The sequence below is a fragment of the Girardinichthys multiradiatus genome, chromosome 14 (genome assembly GCF_021462225.1).
Source record: "Girardinichthys multiradiatus isolate DD_20200921_A chromosome 14, DD_fGirMul_XY1, whole genome shotgun sequence".
NCBI lineage: Eukaryota > Metazoa > Chordata > Actinopteri > Cyprinodontiformes > Goodeidae > Girardinichthys > Girardinichthys multiradiatus.
This window is the reverse complement of record NC_061807.1, coordinates 31,448,089-31,468,594: the sequence shown is the minus strand read 5'-3', so window position 1 is coordinate 31,468,594 and position 20,506 is coordinate 31,448,089. Positions and strand designations below refer to the sequence as shown.

The following is a 20,506-nucleotide window of genomic DNA, read 5'->3' as shown; positions in this document are numbered from 1 at the left end:
ATCAGTTACACCGTGCATATGTACCCCTTTTAAATACCTTGTGCTTTATAAAGTAAATGTACTTTTTCTACTAGTAAATTTTAGCACAGTAGATCTTTTATTTTTACTTTATCCAGAGCAGACATTATATCTTAGATCAGAAACATTTAACATCCCACAATGCAGTGCAGTAGCAACAGCAGCTTAAGACTATGGGGAAACACAAGCTGCACCTCCCAGAGTGTTAGATGTATCAAGGAAACCTATAGCACTTTGTGTTGACAAAAACAATTAACAGACAACGTGCGCCCAAGGTAAAGGATGGATCTGAGGGTTCGACACTGTTTTCCTCTGTGATCCCCGAGATGATGCCCCAACTCCAGGGCAACTGTCCTTTGTGATGAGGATAAATAAGACGACACACAGAAGCTCTCCTATTCACCGGCCACCAGAAGCCTTTTGGGCTAATAACACTTTTCCACATAAAGGTGCGGGAAATCATGCTTTGTGCAATTGGTGGACAGATATGGCACATGAGCCAAAGCCAGGATTTGCCCTTCTAAGACTACACAGATTCCCAGATGAAGAACTAAGGCTCTTATTACAAATGCACCATCAATCACCTGGTGAATGAAATCTGTCGATTTCAGTCAACAGGTAACTGAATCTGTCGAAATCAACAAATTTCAGTCACAAAAGCTCAAAGTAAGTACTGCTAGGCTGTGCTAACAACAATACTTATTGGTGTGAAGTTTACAATTGAGAGAAAAAGAGCCAATGTTTGCTGCTTTCAGTGTCAGTAGGGTATTGCAAATTGAAGTCAGAGGATGCAGAGATGTTTAAAAAAAAAACTGTTTTCTAAAACATGTACTGCCCTGTCACACACGTGGCGTGATGTGACCCATACTCTTAAAAACAATCAATGACGACTCATAAAAGGAAGGCTAAAAAATATCTTAATGCTTTTCTTCTACCCTCCAAATAGTCAGAATTGGACTACATTAGTATTGGCAGGTAAAAGCTCTGTCGTCCACAGAAAGCTCTTTGGGAGAGGAGTTTTCCCTTGGAGAATCCCTCAAAGCAAAACTAGTGTGCTCAAGGACAACTGAGGACCCTAAATATATCAGAAGGAGTCACTGGCCGATTCCCTAATAAAGCCTGAAGTTGGAGCTCTGGAAGATGGTGGACTGCAAGACCAAGAAAGGATGTAATAGTTTCTGTTGTTCCTTTATTGGAACTATAGAGGAAAAGCAAACAGTAAAAGCATGAGATCAGCCTGGTATATCATTTTTAACCATCCACTCACGAAACACATTCAAGTTTTTTTCTTTAGTATAATATTAACAGTATGAAAAAGTTATCACAATGCTGATTGCCATCTAGAGCCTCAGCTGAAACATTTAACAATAGACAGCTGTAATTATATAGTAAATACATGGTTAATGAAGACAAAACAATCAGTCCAGAATCGTTTCTATAGCCAACAAAAGCAAAAGCATGACTGACTGCTTTACAATTACAAAATTTTAAAAATCATTGTGTATATATATATTGAGGGTGGCTGTTCGTCACAGGCTCAGGTCCTCGACCAAAGGCCCGAGAGCTTGAGGGTCCTTTGCAGAATCTTTGCTGTTCATAGGACTGTGCTATTCTGGGCCAAGATCTCTGATGTTTCTTCAGATATCTGTTGGAGACACTTTTTTTGTGACAACCGTCACAAAACCGTCACAAAACAGGCTAAGTGAAGTGGAGCCGGCCAAAGTGGAGCACAAGGGAAAAGGGAATTAGATGAATCCCTGCTCCAACACACCTGAACCAAAGAGCTGAATTCCCTCATTAGCATGTTATTCAGCTCTGCAGAGGCCTGGTAATGAGCCATTCATTAGATTCAGATGTCTTGGGGAAGGGATGCATCTAAAAGTTGTAGGATACAAGCTCTCAATCACTGGAGTTGAGCAACTAATCATTCTGATTCACACAGTACAATCTATACACATAAACACCACACAAATAGACATTTAGTGACTACAACAGACGTGTTACATAAAGTACAGACTTGTCCTCCCCCATTGGGATCCTGCTCTACTAAACTTTTATTATATTAGAAATTAGAAATCCTTGCTCTCTGCAATCTGGGTCGCAATGAGTTTGGATTTACGTCATGTTCCATATGTGCCGAAGCTCGTCTTAAAAGAAGAAGTGCTTTTTAATGACTGATGTTTTTTATTTTTAAAAATAAAGTTAACATTAGTGCATTAGTGTGATGTAAACATGTTCTTACATGTTACAGGAAGGTCCTGAAACGAGATCATTGAAATGCAAAGTAACGTTAAACATGATTTATGGCTCCAGAGATCGGAGACAGAGCAGTCTCCTCAGACTCCACCTAATTTAAAATAAAGGACGACAAAACTCAAAGCAAGTCATTATCTCAAAATGAGTTTTCTTATCGGACGCTGCGCTGTCATTTAAATACAAAACATATCAGAATTTTATTAAAGACTCCAACCTTGCTCAATTGATCCACTTTTAAGACAAAATGATACATTAGCAAAAAGAAAAGCTGATAGATTCTAATAAAACTCTCAAGGAGCATTTAAACATTGTTTGGAACATTGAATGTGCCCTACTGGATTTAGGATTATAAACTGAAAGCTCTCGTTCTCCTTTTGCTAAACCTTTTTATGTTTCGTGCAAAAGTGCAGAAAAAAAAGGGACACGCAAAATGCTGACCCTGTTTGAATCTTTTTGTTGACAGGACAAACTTCTCTTTTTCCTGAACCACCCAAACTATTTCCTGCTAAATCCACTTCCTTTAAGAAATTATTTGTGGTGCATGAAACCATCAAAAAAATGGAAACAAAGACAGTAAAAACAAACACCGCAGAAGCCCAATATGCAAAACTTTGGAGATATAAGCTTAAATAGCCGGCTCAAATAATCAACTGATACCAGAGTACCGGCATAAATAAAATAAAAATTATGATTATTTTCAGAAGGAGAAAAATGAAGGCTACAACTTTCTAATACAACATTGGTATTGTTATAAATGTGTTTTAAACTGAAAAAAGTTCTAATTTTAATGATTATGGGGTTAAGACTGGATTCACAAATGTGTAAATCATGATGATAAAAGTTAGCAACATTAAATTAATTGTCACACAGCATCAAAACGTCTGAACCTTATTTAAATGCTCATCATTATTTTGATTTGCTTATTGTTATGTGCCCTGCTGGTCGTTTCACTTCTTCACCTACTTGATATTAATGTGGACACTCACCTGTCACCATTTTACAGTGAAGCCTTATTGTATAAAGAAATTTGATTTGGTAAAACGACCAAAACAAACTAGAAAACAAAAGGTGGAGAAAACCAAACTGGCCATAGGAGCAGAGCCTGCTGTTGGCACAGCTGGTGGAGGAGAGAAGAGAAATGTTGAAAGGTTGACTTGGTCCCAGGATCACAAAGAGTGAAAAATGACGCAGACTTTGGAGAGCATTGCTGAGCAGATCATTGCATCGTTTCCTCTGCTTTCAGCACAGGCTTGGAATGTGAGCAGCTCTGGTACCTGCTGCAATCAGAAGCTAGAGAGGAGATAGGGGCACCCCAGAGAACCTCTTCACACACAGGTGGATTTTGTAGATGACCATTTAGGCCATGGCCACTGACATTATCATTTACAATATAACAAATACTTATTCACCTCATTTACATCTTACTTCTGTAAATGTAGTGTTTATAGATTATTGTACTGTATCATTTCTAGAATTTGTATTTATGAATATCTATTTTGAAGACTTTTTTCAATTCTTTCCAATGTTTGTTCTTTATTCATGGTTATTCATTACAATTTTTGTTATTTATTTATTCTTCCATTCTTACTTTAGTAAAGGTTCATCTTTACCCTGTCTTGCTGCTAAAATTATGTAATTTTCCCCTAGGGAGATTCAATTAAATTCAAATTCAAAAATACTTTATTAATCCCAAAGGGAAATTAAATGTTGTAGCTCATTATGTAGGTTTCTTCATAGAGCCGTTGTAGATGCTGATGGCTGTGGGCAGCATAAAAGTAATAAAAAGTATCTTATATCTATATTCATAATTGTTATAGAAGTTTATGTGCTCATTTACTAAACTGTTTAAAGCCCCAGGATTTGTTTTACTTGGGTAATATCCCAGGGAATTCTGTGCAGAAAACTGCAATACACCTTCATTCCAACAGATGGCACTACTCCTTTACTGCAAGTAAAAGAAAATTAGGCTAGATTCACACTGCAGCTTGAATTGACCCAAATCCGATTTTTTTGCCCGTATGTGACCTGTATCCAAACTTTTCATGACAGTCTAAACGACACAGATCTGATCTTTTCAAACGCAACCTGTGTCTGTACGGCCTGGTCGCATTGATCTGACCTGTACGTCATTGATACTCGACTAACGTCACTATTCTGGGTCCTGCTACGCGGAGGCGAGAAGAAAAAATATGCACATAAAAGTTGCCTTTGTCATTTGAAAATTATGAATGAAGTCTGTATCATCACTATCCCACCACTGCTGGTTTCGACTCCGAGCCCACACGTTTCTCTGTACCGACGTTGCTGCCACTGCCCCACAAAATGCCATGGCCAAAAACCTGGCTCTCTTTTTTTTTTTTTTTTCTTAAAAATACTGCGTTTTGAATATGCTGGCTCCAGTTGGAAAACGACTTAAAAATCACTAAATACAGGCCAACATTTCCATCCATATTTACTTCCGCAAATACTAAGCTTGCTCGCTACATATGTCATCATTGCGTTGTCTACTGCGCAAGTGGGACACTTGAGTTGCATGAATGTGTTCACACAGGAGATCACTACAAGTCACATATATTTGGAAATGTGAACGACCACGCACAAAATTCAGATTTCACCAAAAAATTGGAATCGACCATTAAGACCTGTAGTGTGAACGTAGTCTTAGTTAACAAATAATAAATAATAACATTTAAAGTACTCTAATTATCAGCGCTGGATTAAAACATTTGTCTTACAGGACTGTGGCAAAATAATTTAATTAGAGCCAACAATAACTTCAAATGTCAAATGTTTTCTGTGAAATATATTCAGTTTTATTTTCTGGTACGGTTATTTACTGCTGTGGATATTCACCACATATCTACTAAATGGTTTATATTCACTTTCAGCCGCCACAGCAGAAATCCCAGAATGCCGCTGAGATCAGCCAGCGGTTAGTGGGGAAATCCCAGTCCAACCGTCTGGTTAGCTTAGCTTAGCTTAGTTTAGCAGCCAGACCAGCCTGTAAGCAGAGCTCTGTTGCTCCGAAAATCAGAAAGAACATTTCAATGTACAGATGAAGTTACGAGGTCTACTTTCTCGCTTAACACTACTTTTTGTGACAAAATAATAGTATAAAAACGATGAATTTGTACACTAACCTGCACCATTAACACAGCTGCTGGTGCCAAGCCTCGCTGCACACAACCCCACCCCTTCAATAATCCCGGGGAAAGCTGAAAAGACCTGCTCCAGAGTAGAACCGTTTACCCCTGAAAGTAAAGCCCCGGGAAAGTGAAATTACCTGAGTAATTTGGTATCGATACGGGCCCTGGGGGCTGGGGATTTCCACAAGCGATGATTTGTGATTAATGCATCTGCCTGTTTTTTGATTTGATCATTCCTCTGTCTACCTTTGGGTTTTAATCAAGAGGAAGATATTCTCTTATTTTCTGGCCTGCAGATATTCTGCTATGGTGATGAAGCTGGACAAGTTTCAGTTTGCACATTCAAAATGTTGCATTTAGACCAAGTCCAGATTTCAGGGCTAATATAGGCGTTGAATGGTGTGGCTTTGAAAAACTAGACCAGTGTCAGGCTTTTTGCATTTAGCTATTTGGTGATGATGTACTAGTTTATTTGCATATACAGTCTCTGTAAGAGGCATTTAACATTCAGATTAGACATAGACAGAGTCCATCAGGTGAGAATTCAGATAGTCAGATCATATCAGCCAATAGGTTTACAAGATATGAAGAAAAGTAAAATACACTGAGCTCTAACTATCTGTGCAGCCAATCAATAACCACACAAATAAACATAAATCAACAGTCAGCTGGGTTATATCAGTCTAATCTGTTGTATATCTGCGTCTGCTGCCCTACTAATCAGCCTGTCAGTGTGTCTGTTTCTACCCAGCTGAATGTTGCCCAGGCCAAAAAAGACACACTCATTTTGCTTTTGACCAGTTTGTAACATCGATAATAAAATGGATCAACGTTTCATTAAAGATGATTCAACACAAAATAAAGACGTCTTTGTGTTTTCTCAGGTGGCCATCTTGTTTTGACCATTAACTGTAAGACCACCATTCCACACAGACCACAAATAATACGAACCGTGAAGGATTGGCAAATTTTAGGGTTCTTAGTTGAATTGTAATAAGTTTGTGAATTTGTCACCAATAACTAATTTATTCTTAGCCAGTCAAAATTGTGGTGTAGAATTTCCGAATCCATAACATCTCAGTGAATTCTTTGCAGATTCATAGTTAATTCTTCAGGTATTGTAACCAATTCCTAATTGATTCATAGGCATTCCTACACATTGTTAACTCAATCTGGGATTCGTAAAGCAGTGTCTTGAACATGAAACAAAGGCATACTCCTCTTCTACCTTCAGCTTCTGCATTAGTCTGTTGTAGTGCCCATATTCTAACCTTCGAGCTGGTGTCAACCATGGTCCAACCCGACATCTGGGGATTCCTCTCCTTCCTCTTTGAAGCAGTCTTCTCCTAGCAAACAGCAGCTGGTGTGGATACTCCGGTTCCAGGGCCAGTACAACAGTTGCTCTACGTTGAACATCCATTTTTGAACTGGTACACAAGCAGGGGTGAGGACCTTTTTATTATATCTTAATGGAAAATGTAATATTGAGTTTAAATTTAAGTCTCATAATCTCTTAGAGCATTCGGCCAATTGTTAACTGATCCCTAACAATCGTGCAGCATTCTTAATAGATTCTTGTAAATTTTACTGGATTCTTGACAAAATTTGTGTGACTCGAGCCGAATGTCACGATTTATCTTTATCCATCGTACCAGAGTCGTAAGTGAATGTTAGGGTGTCAAAAATCGGACCAGAAAATTCCAAAAGTCCTCACAAATCCTAATATTTAGCATTCATTGCGATTCGTGTTCTTCGTGGTCTGTGTGGAATAGCAGCATTAGACCTTCTGATCTTCTGTCACTGGTTGAGCCAAATAAAAACAATAAACCCAACCTGTGACTCCACCATGTGCTCAAACGTTCAGGCTACTTTTATGCAAAAATAGCATCCTAACTAACCAAAAATAAACAATAAAATAAATTTTTTCTAAGTTTGTTCCCTCAACTTTGCTTAAACATATAGATATCATCAGTGGCTGCTTTGAAACAGCCCAGTGGATTGGTAACAGTGATGGGATCCAGAGCAGCATGTTTAACCACACACACACAATTATGGCTCTGAAACTGCATCAAAGCATATAAGGCTGTCCCCGACTTGAAGATTTCAAACATTAGTGAATGAACATCACGCAGCAGCAAAGATGTAACAGGCTGAGCGGACCGAGTGAAAGGGGTGAATGCCAACCGCTCTCTTCATCAGCCTCTTTCTTCCTGTCACTAAATGTCGCATCTAGTTGTCTTATCTTTATAAATGAAACATATATAAATAATATTGCACATAGTTTTTAATCTAGTCTTAAATTTTTTAATACTTTAATTTAAGGAGGTAAACTTTCTTACAATCTTTGGAGGTTGTTTTAATCAACATTTTGTCAGGCTTTGTGGAGGGTTTCACACTATTTCATTAGACGTTTTACTGCTTCTTCACTCATTTTCCCTCTAGTTCTTTTACGGTCACATTACAACCAAAATGAAGGAAAGTCATTGTTGAATGAAAGCCAAATGAAGTCCTGTTTGCCGTGTGCCACAAGCCATGTAGGGGTCACACCTCATCGCACTAGAAGAAAGTGCCCTGGTTAGATGAAACCAATGTTTTCCAGCACACTAATAACCTTTAACACCCTCCCCACATTGAAACATGGCGATGGCAGCATCATGCTGTAGGGATGTTTGTCTGGATGTTTTTTGTTGGATGGATCCAAATGCAACACTATCCTGGAAGAAAATCTGTTACAGGCTGCAGAAGACATGTGGGGTGGAAGTTAACCTTCTAGCCTTGTTTGTGATAAAACGTAATTTTCTGTCTATCAAACCGGTGCTTTTCTTACTTGATTTGTTCTAAACTGCAGTCAGAATCCTCTCACACTAGGTGGTGTTTATCAGTGCTGTGTGTTTGTGAAGCTGCAGTGACATGAAGGGTTAATCAGGCTGTAAAATGAACCTGGTCATTGTTCTTTTGCTAATCTCATTGTTATGTTTGCCTGAAAGAAAACAGCTTTAAACGGTCTCATTTGATTTCTGTCCTCACCAGTGCCACCAGTCTGATGAAGGTTGCAGAATACTAAAATTAGGAGCTCATAATCCTGTTTACTGCCACCATTGAGGACCCAGCTTTATCTGTTAAACACGTAATGTGGGGAAAAAAACTCAATACAATAAAACCACAGAAGATCAAAGAGTAAAAAGCTTACATTTACAAGATGAAATGTTGCTTCCAACTAGAGAACCTTAAATGATTTCCTGTAGTAAATGCACCTGTACACTGCTGTGCTGTCATTAGAAAACAAGCTGTGCTTGCAGTTGTAAGTTGTGGCATGCAACTGAGATATGTAGTTTTTTTTTGTTGCAACATGAATTTTCTTTCTAAGAACATCATAAACATAAAACATAGAGTTGAAACCAGACATATGCATGCATGCAAACGTTATAATAAATAAAAAAAAACACAAGCTTTTTTCACCCTATTTACTTTCTTTAAAGTCAAAGGTTTACTAAGCTTTTTAACAATTAGGGAAAGCCCAGATGCTTATGTCATGGGTTTTGCAAGCTTCTGATAGATTAATTTACAACATTTAAGTAAAATGAAGTCGCATTGGCGGATGTATTTTAATAGAAACACATCAAGCACAACACTTTCTTGAGTGACATTATGGAAACAAATCAGTCAGGATATGAGGAAGAGAAAGGTTGACTGACCACCACTGCCAGTCTGGTTCATCGTTGGGCACAGATGCTTGCAGGGAATGTCCAGTTATGGTACTGGGGCTGGAGGCAGGTCCTGTGTCCCAGATATGAACGTGTTTTGGTATGAGATGTATAAACCACAGAACAAAAGCAAACGATCTTGTAAAGATGCTGGCCGATATTGCCAAGAGTCCTGTATGGACATGAGCTAAAAGGTCACTCAGAGAGGAAGAGGCATCACTCCAAAAGCACCATAAAATGAAAGATTACAGTTTACAAATGCCCACAGTCCTTAATTGTAAAGTACAGCAGTGTCTGCGTCATGTGGAGGTGTGCTGCTGCAGGGGGAACTGGTGCACTTTCCAAAATAAAAGTCATCATGAGCAACATCTCAAGGCACCAGCCAGGAAGTTTCAGGTTGGACATAAATTGGCCTTCCAAATGGACTATGACTCTAAGCAAACAGGTCAACACCAACGTCAGTATTAAGTAAGATCCATGTGAGCATGGCGGCCAACAAACCAGGAAGAGCGGGCCAAAATTCCAGTAAACTACGGTGAGAAGCTTGAGGAAGGAGACCCGAAATCTTTGACCCCTTCATACCATTTAAAAATCAATGCTACCAAGACTAGAGAAAAGTATGTAAAATTCTAACTTTAAAGAAAGTATTAAGCCAGTTTCCATCTCATTATTCCACAATTCAGGAGTTAAATCTCAACCCACCTAAAACAGGAACAGTTTAGTCTCATTTCATGTCAGGCAGGGACCTGGCTCTCCTATATAAATGACATGAACAAGTGTTTTTGGTGTAAGCAGAAATGCATGCATGTGATCTTGTAGAGAAACCTAACCTTCAACCAGTAAACGCTGGTGGATTTTTTTTTTTTAAAAGAGCAAATAAAAATGACAGAAACTCACTCTTCTTTGTAGCAGCCATGTCACTCGATTTAGGCCAGCAGAAAGACTCTTGGATGTCCACCGTCACAGCTTTGTCATTTCAGCCGTCTGACCTCCAAACAACCCTGCAAAACCAGTTTAGGACGCAATGAGAGAGAGAAGCTTCGGGCAATACAAACAGGGAAACAGGTGGAAATGATCAGATCAACAGATATGTGCTGAACGAGAGGCGAAAGGGTAATGGGTGCACATGAGGAATTAAAATAAGACGACATGGTTTTTGGCACAACCTGATATTTATAGGTATTTCAGATGAGAGCTCAGTGGGGTCATACGAGTGAAGCCAAGAGTACCACAGACTCCCGGCAGAGACTTCAATTAAAGGAAAACAACAAAACAGCCTAAGAGGCTTAGCTACGTAGGAGCTGACGCCGCAGTTGGGGGCTACACACAGATGGAGAATCCTTATAACATCTTATGTTCTGAATAGGATCACATAGAAGGATATACAAAACTAAGAGCAAAGTCCCAAATGAAAAGGGAACAACATAAACACAGAGTTACTAAAAGAAAGACTCAAAGAGCCGTTTTTGTGCAACATTAACCAATACATGCTTAACACATGTCCAAAGAGGCGAGCTGGTGTATTATTAAAAGCCAGGTGAAGGCCCAAATTAATCTGGTGGCATTGTAACAAAATCTCCCTTCTGTTATTAGGAGCGACTGCAGGGGATATAGTGAGCTTTTAAAAAAGGGGAACACAAAAAGAAACCAAAAACGGCAAAATATGCCACACAGCTCTGAAGTCAGCTGAGGCCCACAATTAATGCTATTAGTTCACAAGTATGTCAAATAGTGCTTTATGAAAAGTTTAGGGGCTCAACGTTGACAAGCTAAAAATGCAAGTCTTTCACTTGAGCTGAGTTCTACTAGCTCTTTGAAGGGGAATTCAGATATGAAGTTTGAAATATATGTACTATAGGATCTATAGAGTTTCCAAAGACCTATGAGCTGAGCGGTTTTCTCTACATAGCTCTGCATCACACATGTACAGTGGTGAGTTTTAGGCAGGTACCTATTTACAGGTGCATCTCAGTAAATTAGATTATCATTGGAAGTAAATTTATATCAATACTTCAGTTCAAAAGGTCAAACTCATTTGATTCATTATTCCCCAAGTGATACACTTTAAGTATTTATTTCTCTTAATTTCGATGATGATGATGATAGCGTACAGCTAATGATAACTCAAAATTTGAAAATGTGAATATTAGATCAGAAACATTAACGGACAATACAAACAGTGTCAGTAGCTACGTGTGTCAACTCCAATTCTCATGTACTGTACAATATGCACTCAGTACTTAGTCGGGGCTTATTTTGCATGACTTACTGCATCAATGCAGCATGGCATGGAGGCAATCAGCCTGTGGTTCGGCTGTAATGCAGGCCCAGGTTGCTTTGATAGTGGCCCTCTGGTCATCTGCGTTGTTGGATCTGGTGTCTCTCATCTTTCTCTTGACAACAGCCCATAGATTCTCTCTAGGGTTCAGGTCAGACCAGTTTGCTGGCCAATCAAGCGCAAAAACACCATGGACATCGAACCAGCTTTTAGTATCTCTGGTAGTGGGGAAAGCTACCAAGTCCTGCTGAAACATGAAATAAGCATCTCCATAAAGCTAGTCGGCAGAAGGAAGAATGAAGTGCTCTAAAATATCCTGGTAGATGACTGCATTGACTGTAGACTTCAGAAAACACATTTGGACCAACACCAGCAGATGACATGGCACCCCGAACCATCACTGACTGTGGAAACTTCACACTGGCCTTCAAGCAATGTGGATTATGTGCCTCTCCACTCTTCCTCCAGACTTTGGGATCTTCTTTTCCATATGAAATGTAAAATTCACTTTAATCTGAGAACAGCGTCTCTGGCTCTTGAGAGGTTTAACACAAGGAATGAGACAGTTGTAGCCCTGATCCTGGATACATCTGTGTGTGGCAACTATGGAAGCTCTGATTCCAGCTGCAGTCCATGCCTTTTGAATGTCCCCCAAATTCTTGAAGTGACTTTGCTTGTTTTTCCAAGTTTCTATCACACTTTTTCCTTCCACCCAACTTTTTATCAAACCGCAAAATATTAATCAGCGGTACACCATAATCGGCAAAATTAACAGAAATCAGTACTTAAAACATTGCGGTGAGCAATGAATCTAAATACGACTTAAACTTTTTGAATCAAATTATTTTTAAAATTTACATGTTATACATGTTACATGTTATTCCAATCTCTTAAAACAGTTTAGCTGGATTTCTCTCACTTTACGTTAGCTGTGACAGGCTGACCACAGATGATGCTCTGTATTTGTGATCACACTGAAAACTTAGATGAAAACATATTGCAGGATTCATCATGCAGACCGTATGATAATATTGCACAGTTTTGTGACTGGTTTTACACATTTTCCACTGGGGACCACTGACATCTGTGAAAACAGGAGCGGTTTGCCCTTCCTTCTTTAAGGCCAGCCACGGTTAAAGATCAAGGCGCAGCGAGAAAAGTCTGTGGAGTGAGGAGCAACACGACAGAGCATCCTCCGAGATCGCCACGGATCCAGGGGATGATCCACTTTAAGCAGTGCAAATATATCAGTGCTGCTTTAAGCAGTCAAAATGTGTCACTATGATTAGAATAACACAGATGGGATTCGGATCTGCATCCCTCGAGCATTGGGAGCAGAAGTGGCATGAGTTTTACAGCCGTTTAAATAAATGCTTCAGATCACCAGTATCAAACAAAAATCATATCAAGCAAAATTACTGCAGCTTACTCACACATAATATCTGTTTGCTGCACACTTGGGCATTTGAAAACCCGTTTAAGAATCACAAAGTATAGAATGATCTAATTGCTTTTATGAAAAACAGAAATCCAACAATTACTGATACTGCTGCAAAAATAATAAAACATATTGATTATTGCAGCTAAAATAATGTTCTTTGTGCCATTCATTTTTTTGTTATTTTGGAGTGTTACACAATAACTAGTCTGGCTTTCTGCTCTGGTAGAGCCAGCTGTCAGCCGCTCAACCGACGTGTTGCTAGTAGCTTGCTAGCACTTTGGTTGCCTTCTGGTTTGTAAAGCGCTTTATAAATAAATAATACCAATAATAGTTCTAAAAAAAGCATGATGTGTGGCCCAGTACTGGTTTTCACATCATGACTGCTTTCTAAATCATTAGGTGGTACAAATGAAAACATGGTTGGTATGAAACATCCCATGTTCCTGAAAGAAACTGGTTAAGAAGAGACTGACTATGCCAAAGTACTACATGGTGGATGGACGCCAGCCTCTTCTTTCTAGGAGGAACTGTGAAAGAAATTCTGTTGTGGTTCTTTTAGTTGAAATAAGAGGATTTTTTTGTCAACTTACATTCAAGTCAAGTATCCTGCAAGAGTTTTGAGCCATCCACATTTCCTTAACTTTTGCTTCAAATCACCATAATAATAATAATAACTTTTTTATTTCATTTAAATTCAATTCCAAAATACTTTATCCCAAAGGAACAAGGTTCCTGGGCAACAACTCTTTAGGCTTCCCTTTAGCTGTTTTTAAATTTAATCAACTACTTTTGCAGGAGCCACTTCAAACTAACTTATTAAGAGTGAAAAAAACAACAACAACCGTAGCAGCATTCCTTGCATCCCATTTGGTCCCTTCATTCCAATACATTTGACAATTTGGCTCTGACTTCCATTTCGTAATCATGAACAAACCATTTCATACCTGCATATGCATAGCATCAGATAATTTTTCATTGTAGTTAAGTATTTTCATGAACTATGTAGATAAATTGTGCTACAATCCACTGTGCATTTTGATTCAATTGTATGTTAATATCTGAAACGTTTGTATTACACTGTATTTCCATTTATTTTGGTTCTGATGCCCATTTGAGCCCAGCAAACTCCTAGTGGTCGATATTATCTGAGACAGAAAACCACATTTCGTTGAAGCAGACTGAGCTGAATATAGAAAGTGACTTGAATATCTCAGCTGACAAAATGGGTATAAATTTAAGCATGGTGGGTAAGAAATGTCCAGTGTTAAAATAAACCATGTTGTACCCAAAAATGTTACAAAATAGCAGAAGATAGGAAATTACACCCTTCTCGCAGTGTTCAACTACATGTGGGGAGGGGTAACAGTGTTAGTCTATGCAACATATAAAACTAAATAAACCTCTGGTTTCTCATTAACAGGATTTTATCGGTGTTCGGAAAATCTTGGCGGTTTTATATTGGTAACCTACCCATGCAGCAGTTATAAAAGAATTATCAATGTCAAAAGCTGTAAATTCTCTTCTAGCGATAGATCTTTGTTCCATTCTGACTCACTGCACCTGGATGTTTGCAGAGTTTTTAACTTTGTGACAACAAACCACAGCTGACCGTTGTCTGGGCTGAGATTTACATAAGCTGACTGATCTGTAACTTTGGTTCCAGTCAGCGAATCGGCCGTCCACTACGGTCTGCCTTCATCACAACTATTACTATTCTGCAAAACATGCACCTCATATGGGACACATTTTATGTTCGTTTTATGTTCCGAATAAGTAAATGAATGCTGTATTTTTTTCATGCATCAGCCTGTGTATGCATATAAACCTGCAGTGGTAAATTCATTTAAAGTCAGTGCATGAGGACCATGGTTAAATCCAGAAGTCGAGCCACGCTTTTGTTAATATCTGCCCTCCCCCACCTCTGAGCTTGAGTTCACAATGAATAATTTCAGATGGCACAGGGAGCCCTAACAGGTACTCATTTCCTGCTCTGAGTCTGATGTGTATAAAAGCAATATCCTCTGTCCTGACTGAAACAGGTAAACAGTAGGAGTGACAGATACATATCTGATGGTGAGGGAAAATGATGGGTGCTGTATGCTTAAATAGTGAGAACTGGCTGTTTACTAAAAGAATCAAACCACTGAAAACAAAGACCACATTACAAGCATGTAATAACAGTCTTTATATGTTTTTTAAGCCCTATGTTCTCCCTTAATAAAAGAGATGCTATCCTCAAGTCCCAAACATATTAAATCATAGCATTACAGTGGCTGAGCCCTCTCCATTTGGATTAATGTTGCCTGCGGTTCACCACAGCAATAACCACAGCACTACTATATAAACAGCAGCCAAACACGTAGCTACTGAAAATAACATTCACAACTTGCACAGCAAAATAGCTCTCAGCTAACGCTAGCTGACTAGAGTATTTACACCGATTTATCATCAACGCATCAAGTTTCATATTAAAAAGTTGCGGCGTGGACAACAACTGCCTGAAGACTCCTTTAATTTGCCTCCTTCAGTCAGAAAACATGACTTACCTTAGCTTACTCCGCCGTGGTTTGCTGGGTTTGACCGAGGAGACAAGAAGAAGAGAACAGCCGTGTCCGTGGACGTGTGGCTGAATAAAAGCAGCTCCTTAAATCCTGAAGGACCCGCTCAAACTCTCCGCTTCCCTCTTGTTTCGGGACTTTTGTCTCCCTGCGGGGGTAATTTCCGATCACATGGTGGCGTGAACACGCCTCCTAGTCTTTCACCTTCAGGGCAGTCTTTATATTACTGTTTAAACGTCTATGTTTATGTCTACCTGCAACCAGAACTACCACGGTATATTATTATTATTATTGAATCATCTGATGAGAAGCGCGGAAGGTGGGGTTTGTAACAGCAGCTCGCTCTGGTCTTCTTATTATAGGCTTTGAGTTGGTTAAATTACTGTTGTGTCAAAGCGCCACCAGGCGGTGGTTTTTGTGCATGGAAAACATCTAATGCTTCATACTTCTAGAAATTGCCTCTCATTCTTCCTTTAAAATGCTTGGATACAGCAACTGTGAACAACATAGCTCTATAGAAAATACCTTTTGTGGCGTTCCCTCCTTGTGGAGGTCGTCTGTGACTGCTGGACAACACGATAGGCCACAATATATTTTAAATTTACACTGCACAAAAGATTTGGGCTTGCATAAACCTCCAAAACAATGTTTGTCCTTTTTTTCTGAATTATTTGTTAACTTTTAATGCGATATACCATTGCCTCCTTTTAACCTGCATTTGTTTTCTACATCAAGTTGTATATTTTCTATTTTTAAATAAGTGTTGCATTGCCCATCTCCCATACTACAATAAAACATGTTCTATAAAGTTTAGTAGAATATTAAGAGTTTTTATGGTTGCTATTGTGCATTCAACTTAGCCACCCAGATTTCCTTACATTTATAGGATAGTTTGGTTTATAGTGAGATAAATCTCTGGCTTTGCAGGGATCTCTTTAATGTTTTTCTTTGGCTGCCAATTTGCAGTCCTATTTCAAAATCATTCCTACTACATGTGATTTTCAAAGATTTTGTCAATTTATTCTGACTTATGAATCACTGAAGTATTTAAAAAGAAACATATAAAATTTTAACAAATATAAGTTTTTGTATCTTACAATTTAAATGTAAAAATGAAGATCCTTTTACCAGAAAAAGTAGCGCCCAACGTGGGGCTCGAACCCACGACCCTGAGATTAAGAGTCTCATGCTCTACCGACTGAGCTAGCCGGGCTTAAATCAGGACATTTCCCAACAGATATGCAATACTGGCACGGCGGTGGCCCTATACATGATATTCTTTTCTTGAAAGGTTTACGTGATTTAACCAGTTCAAGCCGGACTTCGAAAAGCAACCGTAAACCTAACAAAACAATGTTCAGGCCGCGGAGCTGAAGCTGGCTTCCGATTGTAAATTCTGATTCGGGAAACAGCTACAGGATGATAAAGATGCTGATGGTAACAAAACATGAGGGGGAACTGCCCTTTAAGCTGTTTTCCGAATCAGAAGCTACAATCGGAAGCCAAATTGAGCTTCGTACAAAGTTCCACATACTTTAACTTTACTTTACAGACTCAATTGATTTGCCGTCCACGGCTCCTTTGGTCTCCCAAAATTTCTTTTGGAATGCTAAGAAAAAAAAAAATCCACGTCCCTGGGTGGGCTCGAACCACCAACCTTTCGGTTAACAGCCGAACGCGCTAACCGATTGCGCCACAGAGACGCGCTGAGACATCAGTCACTGCATTCCGCAGTTATCCGGCCGGATGGTCCACCGCTTTTAATTGTTGGCGATCTGTCTACAGAAAAAGAGTATTTGCGTTGTATCTGTCAAAATTTACTTTCATACATAGTCTATGGGGATGTCCAGGAATTAAACCCTTTTGCATATATTCTTCGCGTTAGGTGGGTGAGAACAGTAACAATATGTCCACGATTGTGCTTACTTGGTGACAAAGAACGGACACCTAATATTTCCGGAGAAAGTTTATCTGTCATCATGGTTGGGATGTCACTAGCAGCTAGAGTTATTATTCAGCACTGGAAATTAGTAAAATGATTCCTCTCTTTTTCCTTTCTGGAATGGATTTTTACATTTGACAATAACTTTGTTTTAAAATGCCTTAACTAGTAAAGAGACACCTTCTTTAAATTTTCTATCTTCTAAAATATCGCCAGAAACATTAAAATCCTCACCTATGATGATAATAGATTCACTATATTTCGCTTTCAAACCTTCAGAGGCACATAAAGGTAGTAACTAGGTCGGCCTTCTATCACCTAAAGAACATCTCCAGGATTAAAGGACTAATGTCTCGGCAGGACCTTGAAAAACTAATTCATACGTTCATCTTTGATAGAATTGATTACTGCAACGGTGTCTTCACAGGTCTGCCTAAAAAGTCGATCAGACAGCTGCAGTTGATCCAGAACGCTGCTGCCCGCGTCCTCACTAGAACTAAGAAAGTGGAGCACCTCATCCTGGTTCTAAAGTCCTTAAACTGGCTCCCTGTAACTCAGAGAGTAGACTTTAAAATACTTCTGTTAGTCTATAAATCACTGAATGGCTTAGCACCAAAATACATTACAGATTTGTTGTCAGTGTATCAACCAGCCAGACCTCTCAGGTCATCTCGCTCAAATCTACTCTGCACACCCAGAACCAGAACCAAACATGGAGAAGCAGCTTTTAGTTCTTATGCTCCACTAATATGGAATAAACTACCAGAAAACTGTAACAGCGCTTAAATCCCAACTTGCTTTAAATCAAGACTAAAAACATATTTGTTTAGAGTGGCCTTTGACTATGCCATCTAAGCATTAATAGTTAAGTTTTCAGTCCAAGTTTCTTCTCATTTTCTTATTTTATTAGTTTTTTATTTAACTTTTTTATCATCATCCTTTTAATTATTCATTTTTTATTCTCTTTAATTACCTTTATGTCACTGCAATGTACTTTTCCTATTATGTCGGTTTTTCTTTTTTTTCCCATGTACAGCACTTTGAATTGTCTTGCTACTGAAATGTGCTACATAAATACACTTGCCTTGCCCTAACTATAAGAACCATGTCCTTAAATTGCATTTTAAACCTTTTGCATTTATTAACTTTAAACATAGTCACTGTCATCCATCGTGCTACCCTACATCTTAATGAGTCACTTTTTCCCTTCAATGTAAGCACGAGGGCCCCTGAAGCCAGCTCGTTTTCCTTGTTCCCTGGACGTCTCCACCAGTGGCCACAACCAGTTCCTTCCCATCCGGTCAGCCTGTGTCAGACCTTCTTGGAGCAGCAATTTCTGGTCTTTAAGAATTTCATCATCTGAAGAGATCTTCCAGATCTTGTTTCTAAAAGACCTGACATGGTGAACTGAATGTTGGCAAGCCGGTTGGAGACCAGCACCAACAGGTCGGATGGAGCTGTCACACCAGCACCAACCCTGTGTACATCGCCGATAAGAAAGCCCATCCTTTCTTTGTCCTAAGATGCAAGTGCGGCAAAGAGTTGGAGTATTTTTCCTCTGGTGTTTCCTTCTTGCCATAGGTTCCAGGCGCTTGCTGTAACGCTCAAGCCTCATCCCGTCTTTGCCTGATGTTAACCATCTGCTCCTATACCTCATTTTATTTTATTTTCATTCTTTTGTCCGTGCATTTCCACTGCCTTAAGCTGATCACACACATTAGCAATGACCTCTGTGTTCTTGCATATTTTTGTTGCTCTGAACCTGCAGAGCCACCAGATAATTCCAGTAAAGCCTTCAGTGTTTTCGTCATGAAGAACCTTTAGAGTTATCCAATTTATGACCACTGCTTTTTTTTTTTTTTTGGCTCTAGTCTCTTTAAAGCTGTAACAGACAGTGGCGTAAAGACAGCCTCGAAGTCTTGGGCACCTTGTTGCAACAAAGAGCTCCTTCTTCAACATTTCCTCTCCTATTTCCGCCATAACTACAGAGTTGCATTAATGTTAAACTAACGAAGTTACCTAGAAGTTAATGGCTACTAGGTTTTCCTTTGGGAGCGATTTCTTTTATCACCAACCATTTTTCATTCAAACTTTCTCTTGTCTTACATGTGCAAGATGCCTTGATCAACGGTGGCAGTATTTGGTTTAGTCGCCTCTGATGCCGTGTCCCAGCTTAACGTTTCGGAGCTCCTCAAACAAACGTCCGCTCTGGTCGCCATCTTGCAAGCGACCAAAAACAGCATTTAGCATCTGCTCTGAATATGGTTTGGACGAGTGTTATCGCTGCTAAAACTCTGTTGAGATTGTACAAACAGCCTTAAATAGATACATTAAATATCTCCATTTGGTTGGTATGTTTAATTTATTTTAATATTGTGTCTGGTTGGTTTTCTCCCTGGCCTTGCTGCACACGGAAATGTAGTTCAAACACCACCTAACCTGGTAAACTTGAGGCTGTGGCTAGATAAGGCTAATCTATGGCAAACGTGGCAAAGCTTAGCTTTCATCCTGAAACACTGAAATGTGTAAATAGGAAGGTAAAAGAAGACAAAAACAAGCGATTTACTCACTTTGACCCTAATTGAATTGGCTCGGGCATGTGGCTTCAGCTAGTTGCTAGTCTGTTGATTGGTTTGGACCGGGTGGTTCAAGAAACCCGTAGGTTCATGTTTGTGCCTGCAATTCTGCTAAAATACCACGTCTTTCTGACGTCAAAAAATTAGGTCGTGATTAATCCTTCTAAAACCTTTTTCATTTAATAAGATATTTATCAGTTTACCTTAAATGTTTCTGCAATTCATTTTTTTTTTTTTCTGTTTTTGCTTTTTTTGACTCAAATGTTTCGGATAATCCGACTCATTTCTAGAGAAGCTAGAGTAAAAAGAGAGAATGAGTAAAAACGAAATGCTGTTTTCAAATAATGATTTTATTTATTAGCAGTAAAAAGCTAACCAAACCAACCAGGCCTTCAGTGGGGGGGGGAGAAAGAACATCATACCGACAATCAAACATGTTGGCGGTAGTATGATGGTCTGGGGCCTAGTTGCTACTACAGAACCTGGACAGCTTGACATAATCAATGAAACCAGGGATTTTGTTCTCGAGGGAAGAATCCTGAAGGAGAATGTCAGTTTCTGACCTTAAACTCAAACATACTTAGATT

General features: G+C 39.1%; 1 protein-coding gene and 2 non-coding genes across 5 annotated transcripts in view; all 3 read right to left on the bottom strand.

The window, feature by feature from the left end:
• The window catches only part of c14h20orf27 (chromosome 14 C20orf27 homolog), a 40,407-nt gene extending 20,354 nt beyond the window's left edge, over positions 1-20,053 (bottom strand). The window contains exons 1-2 of one of the 3 annotated variants that reach the window (XM_047386495.1): positions 19,914-20,053; positions 10,022-10,125 (exon numbers count right to left, since the gene is read on the bottom strand). In XM_047386495.1, the coding sequence (XP_047242451.1) occupies positions 10,022-10,040 (19 nt within the window). In that variant the 5' untranslated portion in view covers positions 10,041-10,125; positions 19,914-20,053. Of the gene's footprint in view, positions 1-10,021; positions 10,126-15,389; positions 15,655-19,449; positions 19,563-19,913 lie in introns of those variants that run through there. The other 2 variants (XM_047386496.1, XM_047386494.1) reach the window with 2 other exon arrangements.
• Positions 16,542-16,614, bottom strand: trnak-cuu. The gene has a single exon. It is a non-coding gene; the product is annotated as a tRNA-Lys (tRNA).
• On the bottom strand, positions 17,031-17,104 carry trnan-guu. Its single transcript has one exon. It is a non-coding gene; the product is annotated as a tRNA-Asn (tRNA).
• Positions 20,054-20,506: the final 453 nt, after the last annotated feature.